Genomic DNA, 26,614 nt, shown 5'->3' on the forward strand with positions numbered 1-26,614 from the left:
TAAAAAAAATTATATCTCGATATTGTCAAAATTTTTACGATATTAGATATATATCTCGATATGTTTGCATTTGCATTTAAATAATACAAAATAAAACATAAAAAAAACAATTTAGATTAAACAGCTAATTTAAGCAGTTAAAAAATCTAGACCAAGAGATCACTTACTGCTTTTTATTAAATGAATACATGTAGGCCTATATGTAACTGAAGCAGTGCAAATTAAGTAACAGTTACAGAAAGTGCATTCTGTCAACTTTTAAGTGCATGCAATTCACAATTTAAACTATGCAACTGGGATAAGTATTTTATTTTAATTTTTTTAACAAGTTTTTAAGCTAAGAACACAAGTCTGTCAACTGTCTGTGGTTTTAAGAGAAGCTCTGTGGCATGAAACTATGTTCCTACTGACACTAAAAACCCTCTTAGATGGGGAGCTAGTTGCTGAAGCACATAGCTATTTCTTATATATAAATATATATGAATGAATACCAAAGACTTTTGCATTCTCTCTGTCTATATTATGGAAACTGGTAAACATATCAGTGAAATTCCCCAATAGTAATTCCAAATGGCCATAGCCTATGTTTCTCTATTCAAACATCAGCGGTCGAGTAAGTGCATTTATTTTGCGATCACAAATGCAAACAATCCAGTTGAGATCTCACGACAGAACACAGACCGGCTGAACGACGCTTTCATTAGATCGCTCAATTCCAGCTTGTTAGTGTTTTCAGATTATTGTCGGCGGTTCTTCCGCAATGAGGAGTGAGCACGTGCGCATGGTTGCCAGATTGCTTAAAATAAGCAAACACCGGGTAGAAAATGTATCCTTGTAACAGTGGAGCTATGACTCAGAGATTTAAACTCTTGTTTTCTGGCAACCGCTATCATTACAGCTCTTGTAGTAGAGGGGCGTAGAGCAGTCAGCAGTTACAGGTTCCTTTTTTGGACATTCGGCGTGTTCTTTTGGGAAAGTATGCTTGAATTTGAAATATTCGATATTCCCGATATATTCAAATTGTACATCGTCGTCAAAATTATTCCGATATTATTGCTAATATTCGATATATCGCCCAGTCCTAGTTCAGTTATTTTTGTTATAAAGAAAAAAGTTAACCTGTTATACTGTATAATGACCAATTTTTTAATACCGTGGTAATGCCATATACCGTGATAAAAGCATTATCAATTAATCGCAACAGGAAAATTTGATACCGGCATATCCCTACCTGGGGGTAAACAGATAAACATTACATTTTCATTTTTGGGTGAACTATCCCTTTATCTGCATTTTTTATCATGACATCTCTCTAAAGATTTAATCATGGTAATGATACAGTATGTCAATGTTAATGGATTTGGTCTTGAAGGAATAGATACAACCCTTGAATTGCTGCTGCTGCTGCTGCTGCAAAGTGAGTATAGGAATGGGCTGCTGTCAATACATATGCCAATATGGTACTGTAAGTTTTAAGACATAGTGCTAATGCACAAGTAGCATATATAATAACCTGTAGCAGATCTATACAGGTGGAGCTGGGGAAGGGTTTCAGAGGAACTCTGAAAGCAAACTGTGAAATGCTCTAGTGAATGCCAACCAGCCATTTAAAAGTAAAGCCGCAAGCTCATTGGCTGCCTATGCTACATGAACCAATCAGCTTGTGCCAAGTAGTTTAATGCTGTAAATATCATCAGTTTTAACAACTTATCAGCCTGTGCCATCTAGTTTCATGACAGAACTTGGCATTTATTTTGTTATTGAGAGGAAAGCGCTCAGCACTTATTTACATATTCATATAAACACTGCTCTCAGCAGTGTCGGCATGTTTGCTAACAGTAAACCACTGCTCAGGTATTTCAAACTTCTTTTTACCCTAAAGAAAAAGAACGGAAAATAACTTTGCCATGACAGGGATGATTTTTTGTCTGTATTCTGTAGTTTTGTAAAACACTGGTTCGGCTGCATTTGCACTCCGACATGCTCACAGAAGCAAGTGTGTCTTTTATTGGATCGCATCAGGGAAAGATGAATTACAGACTTGCGTTACAGCACCACACTGGTAAAAATTTGTTACTGCAGGCTATTAGATTAGATCATATGAGATCAGATTGACTGCTCCACAATAAATTCATTTGCTGACAATTAATCATAATTTATTGATTTTCACCAATTCTTCTTTTTTTCTTTTTTAATGTGTCCTTTTTAAAAATCCTACTGCATGTTAACAATTTTTTATTGTTGGCATTGTTGATAATGTTGAATAATAGTTTCAGCCCTACTATTGGAGCAAATGAGAATGCAAAAAATCACATTTTCTATAGTCTGCCATTCATCAAGGTTCACCGGATTATGACTTTTTTTTTTTTTTTGGAATCTGATTATGTAACCCTAAACAAATGCTAGCAATGACTAGTGCATGTGTGAGGAGGTTTAGAGATACACACAACGCACAAACCACAAGTTTAAATGTTTACAAAGACTTTTTTATCACTCATAACTTCTGGAGAGAAATAGTGCAGACTGGACAAGAAAAAATGTTCTAGTGTGCGTTGGTCGAGCACCTGTGTTTGTCAAATAGAGGATACTTTAAAAGTTCGCATGTCACGCGTTCACATTCAAACTTAAGAATACTTTAGGCTTCAGGTTTATGGTTAGCAATTTATCAAAATATATGTTATCCTTAATAGCGGCTATGTTTTTACAGCAATGTTTGTTACCTACAGTGCCGACATGCATTCAGCCACACATTCCTCATTCTGTGGGAATCAAATATGGAATGATATTCCGGACATTATTCAAAAAGAATTGCAAATTGTATTTGCAATTGCGTTTTCAATTTGTGGACGCATAAAATGTGACAATCCAAACGCAAATGCAAATCGCGCATTACCATTTGCATTTTCGTTTAAGCGAATGCACAGTGTCTGCCAAATTTAAAATGGAAATGCAAAGTTCGTTTGCAATTGTGTTTCCCATATCTTACGAGCTATGAGCTTGCCATATTTAAATAGCAATGTTAATTACCACATTTGCCTTTTCACTCTCTCTGCACTGTGCATGTAAACTGCCAAAACTCAAATGGAATCGCAATTCCTTTTGCATATGAATTTCCAACGTCTACACGGAAACCTGTCCACAAAAACCTGTGGAATTTGTCTAAATACTAAATACTTAACCAATAAGGTTAAGAATGTGTCTTAAAAGTTACTTCATCTTTTCTGTCCTGTGAAGCTTTACTTAAAAAAGTTGTTTCCTGATATTGACACTTTATGTTCTTTTTGTGGTGCTGAACACGAATCCGTTTCTCATCTCTTCTGGGAATGCACATATACAACTCTGTTCTGGAAGAATTTTTGTATCTTTGATCATACTAAAATTTACCATGTTTTACTATGGTAAATATGAGTTATCGATAGTGTTTATAATTAAACCACAGTAGCCACAAATGTACAGTTGTCTGAGACGTTATGAAATGTTCTTTAACATCATGAACCATAAAATGTAGTCAGTGGTCTGCTATGGTTTATTTTCATAATAGGTAAACACAGGTCACAAATTAACACGGTCACATTTCCTTGATTCAGCAGCTACTTTATTTTTTTGTTTATCCTACTTAATTAAACACTTAATATCGCGTCAGTTTGTGCTTTCAGAATCGCAGAGTCTGCTGCCCTCATTCCAGCACATCTGCAGCAGAGACCTGAACCAGGAAGTTGGTCACCAGATAACACGGTAACCAGTTAAACCATAACACCGGGAAGATTAGGCAAATAGACTGGTGACGTAGGTCTGCGCGCGTTTCTCAATACAAAGTACGCTAATTTCGGACTTGCATCCTCGGTAGTTCAGACTTTGTGCATTCGACTCGGGAGTGTGATGTCTGCGAGGACGCGGGTCCGGTAATTCTGCAAACAGCAGCGTACTTGATAACATGTCAGCTCACCTTGACTACTGCAATTTTCCTCACTGTATATTTACAATAAAACAAAAAAGGATATGAAATACCACTACCTCCTTTCATTTTTCATTTAAACATAATAATAACAGCAAAAATTTACTTAGTTCAGGGAAATGTGTATATATACAGTCATTACAAATGAAACTAAATATTATAGCAATTGCCTCTTATTACCGTCGACTGTGAGTGACGTCACTTCCCAATGAAAACACGCCCAATAAAATGGCCCCACCCCTGTCACTTGATTGACAGGTTTCCGTGTAGACGTTGGAAATTCATATGCAAAAGGAATTGCGATTCCATTTGAGTTTTGGCAGTTTACATGCACAGTGCAGAGAGAGTGAAAAGGCAAATGTGGTAATTAACATTGCTATTTAAATATGGCAGGCTCATAGCTCGTAAGATATGGGAAACACAATTGCAAACGAACTTTGCATTTCCATTTTAAATTTGGCAGACACTGTGCGTTCGCTTAAACGAAAATCCAAACGGTAATGCGCGATTTGCATTTGGATTATGTCACATTTTATGAGTCCACAAATTGAAAACGCAAATGCAAATGCGAATGCGTGGGAAGTCGTGGCATAATGGTTAGAGAGTCGGACTCCCAATCGAAAGGTTGTGAGTTCGAGTCCCGGGCTGGCAGGAATTGTGGGTGGGGGGAGTGCATGTACAGTTCTCTCTCCACCTTCAATACCACGACTTAGGTGCCCTTGAGCAAGGCATCGAACCCCCAACTGCTCCCCGGGCGCCGCAGCATAAATGGCTGCCCACTGCTCCGGGTGTGTGCTCACAGTGTGTGTGTGTGTTCACTGCTCTGTGTGTGTGCATTTCGGATGGGTTAAATGCAGAGCACAAATTCTGAGTATGGGTCACCATACTTGGCTGAATGTCACTTCACTTCACTTCAAATACAATTTGCAATTCCATTTGAATAAAGTCTGGAATATAATTCCATAATCAAAATCGGTAAGCGAGTATGTGTGTCTTGATATCAGTGAAGGCATCAGGTCCCCCAGTCTCACCCCACTGCCTCTTCTCTGTCCCCCTCAATCTCTCTGGGAAGTAAACGTGGGAGAGTGAAAACAGGAAGCCCAGGCTACCGTGTGACTCAAACGCACCGCTAGTATTTTTAGCTCCAGCCCGGCAGTACCCCGGCCCCTGTTTCCTCCAGGGCCACCGGGAGGATACTACTGTCCGCTCCTCTGTCGGGCCCCTCGGGGAAACAAGGTCAAGCTAAGAAAGGGTCCTGTCAATCCAGACAGCTTATGTATTGGTCCTGTCTGTCAATTGTGGCCTTAGTGCAGTGGCATTTTAAAGATATAAATATCAGAGCACTGCTTTGTCTCATGTTGGTGTCATGGGTAGATCGCAAAGGCTCAGATACAACACGGCCCTACTACACCACAACCAGAATCAAAACTGAGCTTTATGTCAGCTATTTTACAATGGCATCCAATTAGATTTTAGAATGGGAAATATCCATTTTATAATAGTAGTTTTACATTTGTACATTTTCATTCGTTATAAATAATTACGGTGGTGTTTCTGGTCTTTCATAATCAATCTGTTCATCAAGCTCACGATTAAATTTCATATTTGAAATAGCCAAAAAAATCTAACAACAACGGTCTCATAAAGTTAGAAGAGCTTTGAGAAGCAGCCACAATACTATTTTTTTCTGCAGATCTGTGTCAGAAGTATAAAGGAACAGTAAGTGGAATATATATATATATCTCCCAGCGCTGCTTCACACAACACCCTACAGACGCTGCCCATATGTCACCAGTGGTACGGTGTCCCTTTCCCACACAGCAACAAACCAGTGAGAATGTGGAGAGTACAGATTCTCAGCTGCTCCACGACAAAGCTAACACTCAAGTGCAGTTTCATAACACATGATTCAATAAAACCACTCAGCAAACCATTTAATATAATATGAGGCTATCTATTTACTTTGAGAGTTTCACATCCAGGAGCTAAGAGCCCATTCTTTGTGGTAAACCTTTCAGGAAAACCAATCCTTCAGTGAGTGACACTCTCTTTCTGTTTGTGGTCATATTTACACCTGCTCCTGTGTTGCTCCAAAGGTTTACATAAACTTCACACACTATTCTGTTCACAACAGCGGTATCAACGAACAAACAAATTAATAAGCAAACAAAAAAATGTATGGGTGAGCAGACAGGAGAATTAATTAATAAATAAAGAAGCAAAAAATAAATAAATAAATAAATAATAATAATAAACAAAACGTGAAAACGACTGAAAAAAAAGATGAACTAATGAACTTATTAATGGAAAAAATTAACTAATGAATGACCAAACTAATGAATGAACGAACTGGTGAATGAACAAAAATGAGTAAAAGAATAAATAAACATAATAACAAATAAATGAACAAACAAATAAATGAATAAGCAAACATAAATACACAATAAACAAACAAACATACACACAAATGAACGGACAAATTAATGAGCGAAAAAACTAATGTATCAACTAACTAATGAATGAATGAAAAAAATAATGCATGAACAAACAAAATAAATGCAAAAAATGACAAATAAACCAATCAATGAACAACGAATAAATACAACAAAAAAAAATGAATGGACAAACTAATGAATAAAACAAATGATTAAATTAATTAAAAAACGGAATTTATGAATGAGTGAACGAACTAATGTAAAAACATTTTTTAAGCAAAGTTAATGAATAAATGAACGAATGAATGAATTACATAGTAAACAAACAAGCAAACAAAATTATTGAATGAGTGCACAAACAGTAATTGTTAAACAGTAATTGTTGACAGTAATCAGTGGAGTTTGCAAAGCAAACAGACACATGTAAAGGGAGACATGAGAGAATAACTATTGACACAAATGATAAAGAGAAATCAGAGAGAAAGAAAGATAAATAATGAGATCTAAGAGGGGGGTTAATGGTTAACAAAAACTGCAAACCATAATGAAACCTTGATAATGACAGGCCATGATTAAACAATGGAAGAGAAGGTCAGAGAGAGAGAGAGAGAGAGAGAGAGCTGATGGCTGGATTGCACTCCAATTTATTGTGAGCCACTGCCTCTCAATTACTGACATTACAAGAGGTATGAGTAATTGTGCAAAAAACAGAAGAAAACCTCTCTGTTTGAAGCTACTAATTCGGCTAATCAACAATTAACCGTCATCTGTTAACCACTGGATAATACATGGGACTATAACCATTAGGTGAAGTGTGTCAGTCACAGACTGACACAATAAAAACTGTTAACATTGTGATTGTGGTTCAATGGCACTATCAAAACATACTAAATACAAGCAAGTACAGAAATCACACACTTCTCCTTTAACACCGTGTTTAACACCTTACCTCCATACTTCACACTGGAGAATGATCCACAGAAATAGCTTTGCATCATTTAGGTGTTGAGTACGAAGGGTTAACTTTTGAGCAGAATGAACTTGTGTTCAGGCGTAGGGTTAAGGGATGGAACTTTACTTTCTGACCACAAGCACGCAGCAGCTAAATACATTTGTTACTTTTCTTAAATCTGTTCTTTACACGCAGGTTCTCTAAGGTTCTTTCCTGGACAGGACATTTCATAATTACACATATCACATGCAGTGATTTGTAACTGAGGACATGCTCATAGGCATTTCTGGCTGTGGTGACTCCTGTAAACCGGTATGCTATCTAATTCATCAGGGACGACAAATAAGAAACACCATTGTCGATTTAAAAGTAGGGCTGTTGATAGGAACAACCATTAGGTTACAGTGCCTTAATGCATGCTTAGACACACAGGCCCTTTCTCAAATGGCACAGAGGGACTTGTTGCTTCGCTGTCTTATCAGGCAATGACTTTGCAGGCAACGTTTGCCCACAAAGTCTTCTCACAAAACTGCTTTTGGACAGGCTTCTGAGGAAGAGAAATGTTTTAATGATCTATAACAAAACAGAATGATTTTTGGAGATAATTAAGCGAAAATCTTATTGATTATCTGATTTCTCGGCTAGAAATAACATCAAAAGTGTAAAAAACGTTGGTCAGAAACATACATTTACACACAAACTGACCACAAAACACAACTTTTAGATGTCATCTTTATGTTTATGTTTATGTTTTTTTTTTTTTTTTTTTTTGCGCATCATGTTTTTTTTTTCATCATGTTGGAATGGAACGCACAGGATTGTAGGATATCAAAAGTAGAGAAGGATACATCTATGCTGCCTTCAAAATTCAATCAGATGAAGGCATCTCAAGAGACAGGAATGAAGCTGACATTCAGACGTGCGTTGATGCCCGTCTACCTTGATCTATGGAGGTTAGGACACCTTGAAAATGACATTACATGACGAAAGTGTGGACTGCGAGGGTTTAGTGTGCAATTTGGGACAGGGTCTGTTGCACAAGCAAAATTTGTGAAGCATATAATAACAATTTACAGACAGTTACATATTTATTATGTAAGATTTATGATAGCCAGTGCCCGAACTCATTTTCTCAAATGGTTTACAGCTTATTTAAACCGAATGCCCTGGATTTGTGTGTGGTTAAAGCTAGTTAAGGCAAATCCATGTAATCTCTCTCAAGGAAAAATAAATTGCATTCTAAGTTTGACAGTACTTCCCCGTTCTCTACTTTGAGCTTTGAGAAAAAAAGTCTTCCAGACTCAGCCCATCAAGTGTCAGTCTAAGACATGGTTTAAAATCAAGTTGCTCTTCCAAAACCAAGTGCGCACTTCAAGACTCCTCGTCACTTGGTTTCTGTCGTGTTGGTGTGTGCGTTACACAACTAAAAGCAGACTAGCCATGCTAGAAACACTGTCAGAGTGTCAGAGTACAGAGTGTCAGCAGACAAATGCATACCTTCAAGAACTGTAAACGAAACCGAAAAAATTTAAAAATCATTCGGTTCTGGAACCAGTTCTGAACAACAGTCGGGTCTCAGTTCACAACCCTTCCGAGGGCAGATAAAGGACAGTGCAGACAGACAGCCTTTAACTTATTCTGAAGTTTACACAGCCCGCAGACCTCTGCCTTCACACCTCCAACTGGCCCCACCATGCAGCTCTCAGTTAAAGCAAATGGAGATGAAAAGCTCCTGCAATGAGCAGCCTGGGATGAACAACATAACACTGGCATGCCCTTTAGAACAAAATAAGCCTTCAGTGTGCAAGTGCAGGCAGAACCGTAGAGGAGCTGGCTTTGAAATGTGTGTGTGTTTGTGTGCATGTAAAAGGTTCGTGGGAAAATAGGTGAATGAGTAATTCTCGTAGTCTGGCCAAACCTATCCAACCTTTCTCACACTTTCACACAAATTGCTTTCAAATTACACAAACTCTGCATGTGAGTCAGTTATAGCCTACCTCTGCACACATCTGTCACACAGATTGATGCTCTTTTTTCTTCGCAGACTATCAGGCACTTGCTTGTCTTGACAGATACTCGCTATGACACACAAAGACACGCTCTGCCAGGAATCCTGCTTGCCTGAGGACGCAAGGCTTGGGTAGGGTTGCACCAAACGTTTGTATGTTCTTACTTAACATGGGCCGCTCATAGCAGGGGCTTAGCAGCTACTAGTTTTTGAAAAAAATCTCTAGTTAATTTGGTTTCATCATTTGTTTTTAAAGCAAAACTCCTAGACTGGGAACCCTTAGTAAAGTAATCTGTAATCATATAATACAACATTTGCTTTTATTAATCTAATAAGCAATTGTAAAAAGCTGAGCATTTCAGTTTTACCTTAATACGGGTTTGGGTTTAAAATTATTTTGCCTCATGTAACTTATACTGGTAATACATCAAATTACCATAATACATACATTTAAATTTACATGTAGTTAGTCATTTAGCAGATGCTTTTATCCAAAGTAACTTTGGGAACATCACAAGAAATTTGTTATAAAAGCCAACAATATTTGTAGTACACAATCAAAAAAATTAAAAGAAAAAAATAAACAGGACTTATAAAGTAAGTAATCTTGAAATATAATAAATAATGTATTTAAATACTGTAATTTTTGAAAATTATAATAACTAAAATTATTTAAGGATGATAAACAAATACTAATGCAACCAAATGTGACTTTTATTTAATTATTTATTTATTTAATTATTTAATTATTTAATTTTGGAAGTCAAAGATGACTGCGCACAGAGAAGTTTTTTTTTTTGCTGAAGAAGGAGATGCTAAGAAATAATTTAATAATGTGATGTTTACTGTTTTTCAATGCAAATGAGCACAAATGTCAAAATCTGCAACATACAACATAAGCTCATTAATATATATAGCAAGTGTTTTTTTTTTTGGGGGGGGGGGGGGGTCTAGTATTTTTGAAGTACCCTCCGTGTTACAAATGTCAGATTTTTTAGTACTGTGTGAGCTGTAAATTAGTGCTCATGTAAGCCTCAAGCAGTGTTAATTTCATTTTAGGACTAGTGTAACCAGTATTGCAAGCAGTATTTACTTTGTGAGCACTAAGAAGTTCTCAACATTTAATCTGTCAACAAACTATATAAACTGAGAATAACTGAGGATATTTATGGAGGTAAATTAATAGTGTCTACACAAAGTCAAAACCTCTAACGTATGTATTTTGGAGGAACCTAGAAAGCAACACAGCTCAATGCAGCTTTAATAAGAATTAAAGTGCGGTTACCTTCGAAATGGACAATATGAAGATATTAATTTCCTTGTTTTTGATTTCTTTTCATACTGTCTCTATGCATGCATCTGCTTATATTCATACATTACAACTCATATTTCAGACAACATCTCTGTATTTATGCGAACCCTTGTGCTCGTGTAAACTGATCAGATCAGGATGCCCAGATTACCAACACAGAAAAATTTATAAAGCTCTCTGTCTTTAATAATGGGGGCCAATCCTGTCCCGATCCAATCTGAGATGCAACATAAAGGCAGACGACTGTATTTCTCAACACCACAATGGAGCTTATGACGGCACATCAATAATTCACATCTCTGTCTGTGACGGACTACAAAGAGCAGAGCAGTTTCTAGGGTCGCTCGGGGTCTATGGTCAAGCCATGTCACACACTGCACACCTGCCATATTGATGCAGGATACTGATATCCAACAGAACCATTCACTCTCATTCAAATGATATACAATGCTATTCTATTACTAGATTACTTAGTGCACTGTTCATTGATATTCAATTACTCTATTATACTACTATTCATTGTTTTGACTGAACACGAGACATTCAGACAGGGCAGTCAGGATATGGTCTATGTGCCTTATGTGACTTTGTTTTTGTCAGTGATGATCAAATACAGATTTAGGACTGATTTGATAGCGTTAGAAATGGTGTAAAATGAAAACGATGTAAAAGTTATAATTTAGAAACGTTAGGTTACCTAACAAAAATATCAGATGCACAAATAGTGTCCTAACCTCCATAGATTAAAAAATGCAAGTTGTCTGACCATTTGCCATGTCTGCATTAATGATGTCTGCATGGCTCTTTGCAGCTGCAGAAATATTTATGATAGGCAGCAAACCTTTTTCTCCGTCTCTATGCAACTGGGGTTATCTGAGCATTCATCTGAGGCCTTTGCTGCAGAAATGATGCAGGTGGCATCAGAGAAAGAGGAAAGCACAACATACACCTGCTGCTGGCGCATGACACGAATGATGCGAAGAGAACATACACGTGTTCTACTTTTGGAGAAACCATATTTTGAACACTGACGTTGACTATGACACTATGACAACTATAGGCTTCTAAAAAGGAATTCTACAGGTATTTTTCAGGCGAAATCTATTCAGTAGCCTATGTCTTGCATAATGCAAACTGCATTTCGCGCCTTAATACAATGTTCATACTGTTTTAAAAAATAAAATAAATAAAAAAACTATGTCAAGTGTGTATATATATATATATATATATATATATATATATATATATATATATATATATATATATATATATATAAAGGCCTATGTATGTATTGATGCACCGGTTTTTTGTTTTTTAAACAGTATGAACATTGGATTAAGACGCCAAATGACAGTTTGCATTACGCAAGACATAGGCTACTGAATAGATTTCGCCTGAAAAATACCTGTAAAATTCCTTGAGTAATCAAGTAGAACACGTGTATGTTCTCTTCACATCATTCGTGTTATATATATATATACATACACACACGTATACAAACACTGACATGTATGCATGCTTTTATACTTTTTATACTCGACTATACCCCGGCTGGAAAATCCAGCTGTTGACTGTTTTGGAACCTGGAAGCTAGTTTCCAGCTGGTCATTTGCTGGTGCAAGCTAGTAGACTGTTTTAGACCAGTAACAAACCAACTACAAGATGGTCCTACTGATGATTAAAATGAAAATTAATGGGCAGTTCATTAACTGTTCCAAATCAAAGCTGCCTGCCGTTAAATGGATTTTCCAGCATGGTTTGGAGGCACCCTCCATAATTCGCACCCTGAAGTATCAAACAAAAAGACATTACCCAGTCCTCGAAGTGTTTGCTGCCGTTTTGCAGCAGTTCCTCGAACTGAATGGTGCAGTTGGCTACAAAGTCGTCGTAGCCAATCGGCGCGTCGTGAAACACCGACAGCTCGATCCTGCGGCCGTCGTGCACCTCGGTCACAAACTCATCTTGCCAGGCGGGACTGTTGGTCTTCTGCTTGGTCGAGGTCTGCCCCACGCGAAAATCATCTACGTTGAGAGCGATGTACGTGTCCAGCAAGAAGGTTTGCGTCTTGGGGCCGACGGCGTGTCTCAGAGACCAGGCTGTGGGCTTCAGGTCCAAAGCCTCGCAGACCTTGATCTTCAGCAGCCCGTTAAAAACCACCATGGCCACTTTTGAGCGCTTTAGTAACAATTTTCCACTTAAGCGCCTAGTTAATTATCCAACTGGTGTATGCTACGTCACGGTGCACCGGTTTGTATTCGGGATTGTTCCTCCTTAGGAAATAACAGTAAATGCCCTTCGTCGTCCCCGTGGATCTGCATGCGAAGTGTAAAAGGTCCAGACAGAAAGGGAATCTGTTGCTATGACCTACGGACAACCTGCATGTGAAATTGAAGCTGTCCAAACACCGCTGTAGGCAGTCACCAATGCAAGCTGGAGCGAAACCGGACAGCTACAGTGTATCAGCAGCGATTCTAGCAGCATTCCACAACTCAAAATATCCCAGAGATGTATGCTGGATCTCCCCCGGGTGAGCAGCCCGTTCCCTCGCCTGGCTGGAGCACTGGATGAGGCTCCTCCGCGCATTGGGAGGAAAGTTATCCCCGCAAAAGCGTCTTTCGGTTCGCCCCAGACAGGAGAACCAGTGTTTACAAGGGTTCCGTACTCACTTGATTCCTCCAGGATCCTTGTTTGTCCGTCGGTACTCAGTTTCCTGCAGACCTGCCTCTTTTTCTCCCGACTGTGTGTGTCTGAAGGCTGCTCCAGGAAATGCGCAAAACACGTCAGTTCGTGTGCGGAGAGGGCTGAGTGAGTGCGGCACCGGAGCTGCTGCTGCTGCTGCTCTATGGCCAAGCATCATCCAAGGGCTGTAAAGATAGATAGAGCGTGTGTGTGCGCGCGCGTGTGTGTGAAAACAAGTGTGATTGATGTGTCATGCAATGCAGACGACCATACATGACTGTATGTAGACCGCCGGTGTCTCAATTCTTAGTCATTTTTAGTTATTTATATCATTACTGATTATTTGAAATGACATGGTCCGCCCCCATAATGCAGTTGCCATTTCAATATGTATAACTATATTATTGGTCTTTATGGATGTGATCCTTATCTTGCACAAGGTTCTTTACAATGCTTCATCGTGAGAACATCAGTGGAAAATAAATTAACCAGTTTTTTGTGGGGGGGGGGCTTTTTTTCACATTGATTTACTGATGAAGACAACTGAGTTGAAACTCTGATATTTAACAAAATGTAACATACAAATGACAGGAGTTAGTTTGTAACACTTGGTCTGAGGAAAAAGTTTGGTCCAAACTGTGGACAAGGTTGTTGTACTTGAAAATGTGAAATAGTGAGCTCAACATCATTAGTCAACCAAAGGCGCCATCTTGTGAATGGAATTACTATTACATCGTCAAACTTAGATGGTATTTTATGATAAAATATTCATAGACTATTATTTAGGAATTGTACTGAATGCCGTGACATCATTCCTTTAATTTATGTCAGTGTGACTATAAAAGCACATACACATCTCTTAAACTTGTATTACAAATGCTTTCCTGTTCTTTCTCTTTTCTTGAGGTGATTCATAGTATAGGATATTTTATTTAGGAAACTCATTTTATTTTTGTTCAGGGTGAATAATGTGACTGAGGAACTCTCTCTCTATCATTTGAACAATTTGAATGATTAAATTGTTAAGATTAAATTAAGATTTAACGATTAAGATTAAAATCCCCTTAAGTGAGTTCTAAGATCCAGTAGATGGCAGTGTCCTTATAAAAGTATTAGGTTGACAGTTAATATATCTGCATTATATTGCTTTGCCTTCTAAACCTTTAACATCTTTTGAGTAATGCAAGTAAATTATATGTGAGCATACATGCATATCTCAGTCTCAAAACTACGAAATTACTCAAGTGTATAATGTAAAACTATATATATATATATACACAGTACAGACCAGGGTGCGATTTGTGAAAAAAACAGAGGGGGGCATGTTTTGAAACATTTTAATTCATAAAAATAAATAATGAGAACGTGAACTAGATGACGTAATGTGCTCATTAGCATATTTATGACGTAAGTGCGTCGTATTGTATTGCCTCTCTATGCTCACATACTGCAATTTAATTTAGCCATTTAATTTAATTCTCAACAAAACTGTTTTTATTACTATATTTTAATGTTTCTGTTGTCAGAAAACGGAATGAATATTATAATGACTGAAATGCGGTCCATTAAGACTACATAACCAGCTCTCAAACATTACTAATGAAATCAAGTACACATACGATAAAGTCAGTGGTTGTGCTGTGACTGATGTCGGCTATACTTGCTTGTAAAATAGAATTAGAAGCAACAGAATATACTTCTTTTTTTTAACTGAAAGTGCTGCTGCTCTCTGCGCTCGCTCGCAGATGCAGAGAGAGGCTCGCGCTGGGAAAGAGAGAGACCTCGCGCTCATGCGGCAGCACCACCAGAGTCTCAGAGAGGCTGCGGGCAGCTATATCAGAGCCAGCCAAAGTAGCGCATTTTAAAATAAAATTGACTTTAATCAAACCTCGGATCCGTGATAAGTTTTGTGATCCGTCTCTCCACTAGTACTGATCACTTTGAGGGGGGGGGGGGTGGGGGGGGGGGGCAGAGGCAGGGATACATTGACCAGAAAGGGGGAAATCCCACGCATCCCCCCAGCAATATATATATATATATATATATATATACATACATACATACATACATACAGTACAGACCAAAAGTTTGGACACACCTTCTCATTCAAAGAGTTTTCTTTATTTTCATGACTATGAAAATTGTAGAGTCACACTGAAGGCATCAAAACTATGAATTAACACATGTGGAATTATATATGGAATTATATACATAACAAAAAAGTGTGAAACAACTGAAAATATGTCATATTGTAGGTTCTTCAAAGTAGCCACCTTTTGCTTTGATTACTGCTTTGCACACTCTTGGCATTCTCTTGATGAGCTTCAAGAGGTAGTCACCTGAAATGGTCTTCCAACAGTCTTGAAGGAGTCTCACTGTGATCTTGAAATTAATCTAGATTACTCTAGATTAAAATGGCTCATTCGAATTCTGCCGAAGGCATTCAGAATATGTGTGTAACCCAAATAAAATTGACAAACAGTAAGTCTTTGAGAAGGGGTTTATCAAGCTAGGTGGTGCATTAGAAAAGGGGCTCATCTCCTGTTTCCAAAATGCATCACAAAGTGCTTGAAAAAGCTGTAAACTAATTCCACATTGCACAAGGTGCAAACAACCTTACGCCTGTTTCACACCAATGTTTAAGTTTTTTTTTTCAAGTTTGTAGGTGTCAAGGTACAGAAACCAAATAATTAAATGTAAAGTAGCACTGGATAGTCTTCAATGTAAAAATGAAATATACAATCAAACCTACATTTATTCAGACACCTTCAACATTTCTCACATTATTACAGTTTTGCTATATATATCAAAAATTATATCTTGTGTCTGAATAATTTTTGGTTTGACTGTTAAAACTACAAAGTAATTCAGTCAAGAGCAGTAAGTGATTTTTTTTTCATCTTCTTGGATTAACATTTCAGCAGCCAGTAGCTAAATTAGGCGCGGTCACTTTAAGAGACGATAAATGCATCCAATATAATACACATCCCATTTTTTTCCTCAACTGTTTACTTTCACTTAAGAAATAACTGACAGTTTTTTCGAGCATAATTCCCAAGGTGGATAGTTTGACATATTTTGTATGTATTTTTCGGCACAAGAGCAAAAAAAAGCAAATTCGATGTTCAAGTGTTTTGAGACGCCTTTCTCTGCATGAGCCCTGAACACCAGAACACCACGAGTACTGAATTAGGCTGAATTGTACTGAATTGTTTGTTCAAACTGCGATTTTTATTTGTTCGTTCAGGTGCAGGAGGGACTTCGAGGAGAACTTCGCAGAAGCTGAGCTCGGTTCAGTGTCGCTGTCCGTGATACGCGGCTCTCTCTCCGCGTGCGCACTGAACACAGCGCGCGAGTAACCAGCTACTCTGTTCAGCTTTTCCGTGTCTTGTTTTTGGATGCTTTAATGTTTAAATCGACAAGCGGTAAGGCTTAAAAACACATGAAAAAGATAAGCTTTCATGACGATGACGATTTCGTGATATTAATTAATAATATTGATAGTTCATCATCTAGCTGACTACGTCTTGTATTATTATTATTATTTTTTTTTTTTTTTCTAAAATCCTGTCAAACGTGCACAAACTACTAGCTACTACTAAATATTGTAGAAACATAATTTTCTGTAAAGTTGCTTTGTAACGATTTGTATTGTAAAAAGCGCTATACAAATAAACTTGAATTGAACTTTACGATGCGCAGTGGCCCGTCAACTATCCTGAGCATCTCTTTTAGTCTGGCCTCAGCCAGTCGGTTATTTAAAATATCAAGGTGAAAGTCATCATAGCTTGCTTAGTATAGACCCAGCTCTCAACCCAACTTTGAGAATAGATTAACGGCGATATTTTTTTATCGCCCGATAAGAGTCTCACGTTAACGCAGCACGTTAACGCCGATAACGGCCCACCACTTATATAGGCTATATATAAGAAAGATGTATTTTTGCAGCATGATTTTTTTCATTAGTCATTTATTTTATAATCCACATTCTGAGAACATGTAGCTAAAGTAATGCTTGTATCCATTTATTTTGATGTATCCACACTGAGCAAGTATGTTTGCATATTACGGCACTATTTACAGTGAGGAAGAAGGCTGAGGCACTGGAGAAAGGCTCTCTCAAATATGAATTATTAAATAGCATATCACTCTATGAATAAAAGCACCTGAGACCCATCTGAACACTTATTTAGTTGAACAAGAAATGTTTTTATGAATTGTATTTTTATTAACGTAAGCACAGATATAAGTCTTAGAATCAGTGAAGTGCAAAATTATGTTGAATAATACTGGGATAATAGTCTAGGCTACTATTAAAATCACATCACATAAACATTAGCATAAAACAGATTTTACAAATCAAAGGATGACAAAAAAGTCATGGTAAATAGTTAAATGGGAATGGCATAAACTTTAGAAAACTCTCCATTTAATGTAATTCATTTTAAGATGTGTGTCCTTTTGTTTCAGATACAATAATTAGATGAGTGATGTCTGCTTGAGGATGAATGGTGATGTTGTTTCAACATCAGGACTTCCCCTGAGGCTGATTCTCTGCCTGCGATGACATTAGTCAAAGATGTTCTAGCTCACACTATATAGCCTCACATGAGTCTAGCATGTGTGACACCAAATGATGACATCACCAGCAGGAGGAAAATGAATGCCCCTTTGAGACACTGATAGTGCAGGGTTTATGAGTTTGTAGGCTCTGTGTTGCAAGAATAGAAGCGGCCATTTAGGGCTTTTTGAGGGTCTTAAGGCATACTTCATTCCAACCCCGAAATGCCACTGTCTGTGTTCATATATTTAGAATAAGTGCATTAGAAATCACTGTTGGCAACTGCCAATACTGGAAATCAGACCTCTGCGGACAATGGTTCTTTGTTAGGAAATAAATAGACACATGGAAGGTCGTTCTGAACAAACTTAAACCCCATGACCAGAATCATATGTAACATGGCACATAAAATTTTGTTCACCAGTTTGAAAAACAAAAACAAAAAAACAACTCATAACATTCCCATATTTGATTCAGAATAATGTATACTGTCTAATAAATCCAGGTCTACATTTGTAAACATTTTTGAAACGCTGGATATTTAGTATCTCTTTAAACACAATGTTTGCACTTTGACTACTCAATAAGGAAAGAAGGAATATATATATATATATATATATATATATATATATATATATATATATATATATATATATACCTTTTTGAGATACACAGACACACACCTGACTGATGTTGCATAATAAAAATACTTCTCACTGTTCAAAAGCATCATACAATTAATTTTTACCATTACATATTTATTCATTACAGTAATTATTATCTGTGATGCTGTCAACATTCTAAAAAGTAATGACATGTATGGGTCAACTCTCCTATTGATAAGCAATACACACACACACACACTGAGCAGTGAAAGGCACGAGATGGCTACTCTGTCTGATTGACTAGAATCATTACTCATTCATCCTTTGGCACTCATGCATTATCTCGAGTCTCCACGTTTTCAGGGTGGCAACGCTCTCCCAATCTGCAATCCCATTGGTTGGCCACCACGTTCGTCACTGCCCCATCCGTCGGAAGTGCGTTCTCGTCCCGAGTCTCCTACAGTCTGAACCCGCCTGTGAGCTCGCGCTGTCGGCCTCTTCCTCACGCCTGTGCTAGGTTTATCCAGCAGAAGTACGGGCTTGGTGGATCGGAGATCTGCCTTTGGATTATGCTGCCATTCCAACCGTCCAGAACGGTGTGGGATTCAGCTGCTCTCCTGTTTTATGAAAGCCAGCCTCGGGAATGAGCTCTTCTGCTCCCTCGCTCGTGTTTTATTCGCCAGGACTGAGCTTATGTTGGACAGTAGCGAGTCTACCAGCCTTAACAGCCTTCAGACAAAAGACGGCTGAGAAGTAATAATCACAAATAAAAGGGGTAGGTAGCCTACGCCAGCTTGCGTTATCCGCTCTCTGGATTGCTATGCGCCATGCTTTGTGTAATTAAACACGTTTTATTTCTAGCAGCTTTTATGTGCGATTTAATGTAACGGAGCGCGAGTGATGTCACCGCTGGTTTTGTATGTGTCCCCTCGATGAATGTTACAATGTAACATTCCAACATCCTCCCGTCTCTCTCTCTCTCTCTCTCTACGTTGCTCACTTACTCGATACCTGCGCGTCACTTAAAATACTCTTAAAAGAATAATATGAGCGTTGTTACGGAATGCATTACGGTATTTTGTTGATACGCACTAAAGGCAGAATATACAATAATATATGTAACGTTAGTACATGCTCAACCGACGTATTCGTACGAAAATACAAACATTTGTTAGTTACTGAATCTGCTTCACAGCAGGCAGAAGGTCCGCTTATCATTGTCAGCTGCATGTCGTTTGTAGCTAACTGATATCACTTGGGTCCTAGTTAGGGTAATGTTAGTTAAAACTTGTCCACCATCAAGATGTTGTGTGGAAAATTATGCGTGAGGGAAAGTGTGTGTTTTAGATGATCCCCACATCTTTTTGCGTTCATTTTAAATGGTTGTGACAGATTAATTTTTTTAAGTACAAATCATCCATGTAGTCACCTCAGCAATCGGGTTGTTTTTTGACACTCAGAATCATTTGTTAAATTATTTCAGTTAGTAAAGTTACGTTGTAGGATTTGCTGTTGCAGTAAGTCGATCCATGTCTTTGTCTCTGAAAGTAATGCTACACAAATAACTAATCGTTACTTTTTTCCTTCTGTTTCTTTCGAAAGAAAACACTTCCGCCCCTTAATGTTGTCCGAGAGCCAGGCCACTCATCTGGACCCCATGAGAATAGGCGTGTCGAACTGAGGATATTTTCTGGGTTTGATATGAGGCTGTTTAACAGCAGTATTCTAACTTTGTCCAGTTTTTCTCTTAAGGGTGAAGCACTTAGGTGTAGTTTAGCTTCTTCTTCAGGAGGTCCTTATAGCTAATATACAGAAGATTACGATATTATAATCTGTGCTGTGATGAGAATTTATTGTTCTTATTGATTAAACTAGTTGTTTACATTTGGATCGTAGTCCTTCAAATATCTTAAATTTCCAAGGCTACCTATTACGTTTTCAGTATGTGTATTTGAAACTTAATTATTTTGCACCCTGCACATTTTTTTTCTCAGTTTGGCACAAGCATCACATTTATTAAAATACAGTTGGACTGCATTTTGTAATGCAATATATTTGTCACTGGTCATGTGATTATACTGCATACTTTCTTTGTGTTGTCATGTCTGTAGCTTAACACACTTTTTTTTCCTTTTCTCGGTCTTGCTCGCATGCACCGTTTCCTAGCTCTTCCCACACACCATAATAACATTCAAGTAAGCAATGCATGCTGTATTATTTTCAAGATAACATTAGCATAAATAATCAATACAAGCTTATTTTCGGGCTCCTCTTTAGAATGCTCTGATCAGACTAATGAGTAAGGAGTACAGGGCAGAGGTTGATGAGCTGCTGAGCTCATAACATTCATTCACACGGGCACTTCTTCCACGCACTCATGACCCACACCGACAAATCGAAGTGCCTTTATCCCAGAGAGCCACACAAGAGGAGTTTCATATCCCAAAACTGCTGGTCTGATAATGACATTTGCTTTAGCTTTGGCCTTGTTCATTTTGGGGAACTCTCATGATTTTTTGTATTTTCTCATCCGAGAGAGCAAGCTGGATCAGAGTTTTTAAAGAGAAGACCGACCGTCCCTATTTGACTCTCTAATCTTCTGAAGAGAACTTCTACATGACATGCATAGTCACGGAAGTGAGAGTTACCGAACTGTTCTCAATATGGCTAATCTCTTAGCATGAAGCAGGGCAGGAGCTTGCAGTTACATGTGGTGTGTCTGTCGGGTTTTCAACAAAAAAAAATACAATTAGCTGAAAATATAGTCACTCTCAGGCCATCTAAGATATAGGTGCGTTTGTCATCCGCTGTTGTCTTCTCACATTGAAATCCACATGTTTGTTTAGAACTGTGCTTGATTGGTGCATATATCTGTGCAAATTCAAACAAGGTCACTTTTTCACTGGAGAAAGCAATATTATGGATCAAGGATCAAAGGAAGAATTGATGGTTTAAAGTAAAAAAAAAAAATGTCTTGATGGATTTATTTCTTACAGATATACAGCTTTTCATTTCGTGAGACTTCAGTTGTTGGACTGAAGTCATGTGGATTATGTTTGGGTAATAAAGTTTGGGTCATTAAATTTGAATGATGGGTAATCAAACTCAGCATGCTATTGAAGGTTTATGTTCTCAGATGATAAATTAAAACAATTATAGTAAAGTTCTTCAGCAATGAGCTGCTCTTGATATTTCACCTGAACAAATCTGACACATAGCCATTAAAAACAAAGCTTGTTATAGCTTGAAATCTTTTTGAAACAGATGCAGACATAGTCAAAATGGAAAAGTGCTAATTAAACATCACTGTTTTGGTCAGTGGTATCGGCCCTCCAAAACTTAATTTAATTCTAAAAAATCATGTTTCTGAGAAAGTCATTCTCAGAAATGTTCTTCAGAAAGAACATTTTGTAGAGAATACCCTCTCTGTGCATTTATTATTGGAAGCCAAAGCTGTTTGTTTTTTGTGAAAGTGATTTGCATAGTCAAGGGAAAAATTATGCCAACTCCCATGGAAAAACAAGGCTGATGCATCTGATAATGTGGTACATTAGAAATATATTTGGAAGCTGAAAGGGCAGAGTTGGGGGGGGGGGGGGCTGGCGTGTGAAATAAAAGAATCCAGGTCTCATCATCATATTATAAAAGAGTTATGTGAACATTACTCTGCAGGTGCAATGTTATTTATTTGGCTGGTGATCAGCTACAGTAAATGTAAAATTGTTGATTTAATGTGCGTATGTTTGCCAGAGACAAACTTCTCAGCACTTAAACAATTAATGAAACCTTAAGAATTGTTGCTGGAGTGAAACTGGATAATTGTTTATTCACAGGGAGCTTGGTTGACAGGCGATCTAACCAGTCATAACGCTGAATCCGCCATTTTGTCAGATAAACAAACCAGACAGGAGATTCGATTTTTTTGGTCCATTTTTTTTTGGTCCAAATTTGGCTTATGCAGTGCACCTTACCTAAATCACCATACCCACCATTGGCCATTTAAACCCTCTTATCAATTTACCTCTATTTGTGAGCACCCTTCTTAATCAGTAGATGACAAATGGGATGCCCTACATTGCCTTGGACTTCACATGTGCATGAGCAAGCAAAGTTCACAAGACTGGAAATCCACATCCAGTGCACCATTTAAAACCAAACAATCATGACTCTCTGAGAGAAGAATGAAAAGACTAGATTTTCTCTGCTGATATTTGTTGTATTAATTATGTGCCCTAGAAAAGACATGTACAGTCTACACAGAAATAAATGTTTTATTGTGTTGTTTTATTCCATGGAGCTTCGATGGTTTACTATGATTTGGATATGAGAATAATGTCCAATAGAATCCAGCCTGTCGAGATCTTTTTAGAGGTTCTGGAAGACACTTTGTAAGCTTATGAGATTGCCTGTTCAAATATTAAGTTCTTCCTGTATTATTATGTATTGTCTTGGCATTGGACTAGTTAACCATATATTTTGCTTTGTGAAGATGATATGTTTGGTCTTCTCTTATAATGGGTGAGATCTGAGCGTGATCCGCCATTGGCCTCAATGTGTATGTGTGTGTCTACTGCCATGACAGTGAAAGTTCTTGGTCAGGTCCAGACTGGCTCAGTAATACAGTACATACCAGCAGATCAGCTGGGAGCAGATCCCTCAGTTCATTTATAGCCATGGCCTTGTGTTGATGCATGTCTGCCTGGCAACTGTACTACTCCTGCATTCACCCAACATATACATGCTCTTTGTTTATAAAATTATGCATACATTATATGTGCTCACAAACTGACCATGTTTCACTACTGTTTTATCCATGTCTACCATCTTACATCCTACAGTTGCCTACAGAAAAAAACATGTTAACATAACATCTAAGATCTCATGTCCAGTGTACACCAAGATAATATCACTGTGTCTGATTTATGAACTGCAACAAGATTTTAATCACTAAATCTTTGTTTCTCTGATAGGTCATTGTCTCCATTCTATGGAGAAAGTGGGCAAGATGTGGGGTAACCTCAGGAATCGATGCCAAGCCCTCTTCCACAACGATGGCTCAGAGTCCCATCTGTGTAACCAGGATTTAGATTGCATCCACTGTGTGATAGACTTGGGTAGGGGAGCACATGCAGAACCCTATGAAACTAGGTCTTCCACACCCTCACGAACATTGTCACTCCTCCCACTGGTCACTGGAGGCCGCAGAGGCCATAACTGTGTGGCAGACATTCCTCAGATAGTAGAAATCTCCATTGACAAAGAGAGCGAGGAAGCACTGATGGGTCCACTTATCCGTAGGGACTCCTACTCACGTCATGCTCCATGGGGAGGTAAAAAGAAGCATTCTTGCTCAACTAAAACACAAAGTTCACTTGAGGCTGACAGGCGAACAGGACGCTCAAGAGGGAGTACAGCCAGGAGGGAGCGTCGCTATGGAGTTAGCACTATCCAAGAGATGAATGATTCTGTAGGAGCTGGCAGCAGTGGGCGCAGCCTTAGCACCCATTCTCTAAGACAGCGACTTCGGGACACCGTAGGCTTGTGCCTTCCTCTCCCCACACATCGCCACTCTCAATCAGCCAATGGCCAAGTGTCCTCCAAACGTAAGATCCACCTGACTGAACTGATGCTCGAAACATGCCCTTTCCCACCCGGTTCAGATCTGGCCAACAAGTGGCACCTAATTAAGCAACATACAGCGCCAGTCAGCCCTCATTCCTCAACTGCTCTTTTGGATGCGTTTGATTTAGCGCATCCATCCCCTGAGGACGAGGAGGAGAGGTTGCGTGAACGGCGTAGACTTAGCATAGAGGAAGGAGTGGATCCCCCTCCGAATGCGCAGATCCATACGCTGGAGGCAACTTTACAGAACTCTTCCCTCTATAAACTTGGACCGAAGATGGCTCCTGGTGTTGGGGAAGGCCTTGTGGAGGGCAGAAGTCTGGGAACAGTCTCCTCCATTTCTGGGGGGGTATCGGGTATTGTTGCACAGGTTTCATCAAGTATGGCAGTGTCATCTCACACTGTTGACTGTGACTCTGAGGAGGACTCAACTACTCTTTGCTTACAGACACGGAAGACCAAGCAGAGGCATGCTTCTGGGGACACACACTGCTCCAGACAACCTGGGTCTTGGAAGGTCCACACACAGATTGACTATATCCATTGTTTAGTGCCTGACTTACAGGCCATAACTGCACTTCCTTCTTATTGGGGGGTGATGGACCGGTACCAAGCAGAAGCACTGCTGGACGGACGACCAGAGGGCACCTTCCTGTTACGTGATTCTGCACAGGAGGACTACTTGTTTTCTGTTAGCTTTCGACGCTACAATCGTTCACTGCATGCACGCATTGAACAATGGAATCACAACTTTAGCTTTGATGCGCATGACCCCTGTGTCTTCCACTCTTCCACAGTAACAGGCCTGCTGGAGCACTATAAAGACCCCAGTGCCTGTATGTTCTTTGAGCCCCTGCTTACTGTTCCCTTACACCGGATTTTCCCTTTCAGCCTTCAGCACCTGGCGAGAGCCGCCATCTGCAGACACACCACCTATGATGGCATTGGTGCCCTGCCACTGCCTCCAACCATGCAGGACTTTCTGAAGGAGTATCACTACAAACAGAAAGTCCGTGTGCGCTGGCTAGAGAGAGAGCCACCACTCAAGGTCAAATGAGGTCTGGCTCTGCAAACAAGGGAGGCAGGAGTGTGGGCAAGAGCTTAGCCGTCAGAGTATGTGGTTCATATTATCCAACATACAGCTGTCTTTAGACGCACGGCAACAGAGGATGTTATGAACCTCCAGCTATTTTTTTTGTTCGTTTTTTTTTTTTTTTACCGGTAATACTACACATGGAATCCATACATTTTCAGTGCAGTACATTTTGTCAAGCTAGCTTATTGGCTGAATTGATCAAGTTGGTGGCATGATGGGAATGAGATGGACTTATTCTCTCTGCTCTTTTATCTTATGACCTTAAATCCTTTGGCTCTCTTCTAGCCTGCTGCATGCCTCCCTGCATTCTATCTTCTAGTGTTTTACACTATTTTGAGGAGTGAAACTGAGTGTTGTCACATTAACTAGTCTCTTTTTTTTTCAGGCAAATTGTTGACATCTATAGAAGCTTAGTCCAGTGATAAAATATATTCAAGTAATCTTGGATGTCTTCGTACTTGAATATCTGCTACTCTCTCAAATTTGATGTTAAATATCTAGTCATGTTAACTGTATGCCTATTTGCTAAGTCATGACTAATTTATCAACAATACCTTCAAGATACAGTGATCTCTTACCAGTATCAAGTTCTCTGAGGCAGCGCTTGTTAAGCCTTGTGTACATGGACAGGTTCACAGATATAAATGCACCTCTCAGCACTAAGCATGCTTTATTTTTAAAATTGAGGCAGACAGAAGTGAAAGGCATGAAATAATTGCAGGGAGGGGGGAGCACAGTGCTCAGTGTGCCATATGATAGAGAGGACAGATTAATTAAAACTAGGCCCTCATGTAGTGTCATGTCACAGTATAATCCTTGTTTTAAACAATCTATTTTACTATTTTCTATTTTTATCAGCGACAGTCTAAAATGACATATGGCACTTTAATTGTTGTTTGTGTACCGCACGATGACTTATAGACTCAAGAACATACATATAAACTGCTGATATTATCCGTGTGTTTTTTTTATGGACCTTATTCATAGAATGTCAATTGACCCCATATTCTTAGCATGAGTCACCCGAAGTTTATATTAGTGTCAAGTGTCTCTTACCTTACCTTTCCTTTGCATATGTTATGTATTCGAGGCTATATTTTAGCTAACATGGTAATATATGCAACACCTGAAAGTGGACCAAGAAAGTCCTCTGTAAAACTTGTGTAGATACCTCTAAGATTGTTTTCACTTTAGATATTGTTGGAACACAGACAGATGCCATCACTGCGTATTTATTTCATGTTTATTGGATTAATGTCCAGTCATGTTATAAAGTGTGATTGGTTCCACTTGATAATGTTGCACTTTTATTAATTATGAAGCATGCGGTTATGCTTCGCTGATCATAATTGTGCTCTAGTGATTGAAATTCCCTGAACACTGTAAAAT

At 38.6% G+C, this 26,614-nt stretch overlaps 1 protein-coding gene and 1 pseudogene across 2 annotated transcripts in view; one reads left to right on the forward strand and one right to left on the reverse strand.

The window, feature by feature from the left end:
• LOC132110918 (protein kinase C epsilon type) overlaps window positions 1-13,495 on the reverse strand; it is a 105,623-nt gene extending 92,128 nt beyond the window's left edge. For both annotated transcript variants that reach the window (XM_059518024.1, XM_059518023.1), the window contains exon 1: window positions 12,475-13,495. In XM_059518024.1, the coding sequence (XP_059374007.1) occupies window positions 12,475-12,822 (348 nt within the window). In that variant the 5' untranslated portion in view covers window positions 12,823-13,495. The remainder of the gene's footprint in view (window positions 1-12,474) is intronic.
• A 5,470-nt stretch (window positions 13,496-18,965) lies between these two features.
• On the forward strand, window positions 18,966-25,276 carry LOC132110915 (suppressor of cytokine signaling 5-like; annotated as a pseudogene).
• Window positions 25,277-26,614: the final 1,338 nt, after the last annotated feature.

Source organism: Carassius carassius, chromosome 30, assembly GCF_963082965.1.
Source record: "Carassius carassius chromosome 30, fCarCar2.1, whole genome shotgun sequence".
In the NCBI taxonomy this organism is placed as follows: Eukaryota; Metazoa; Chordata; class Actinopteri; order Cypriniformes; family Cyprinidae; genus Carassius; species Carassius carassius.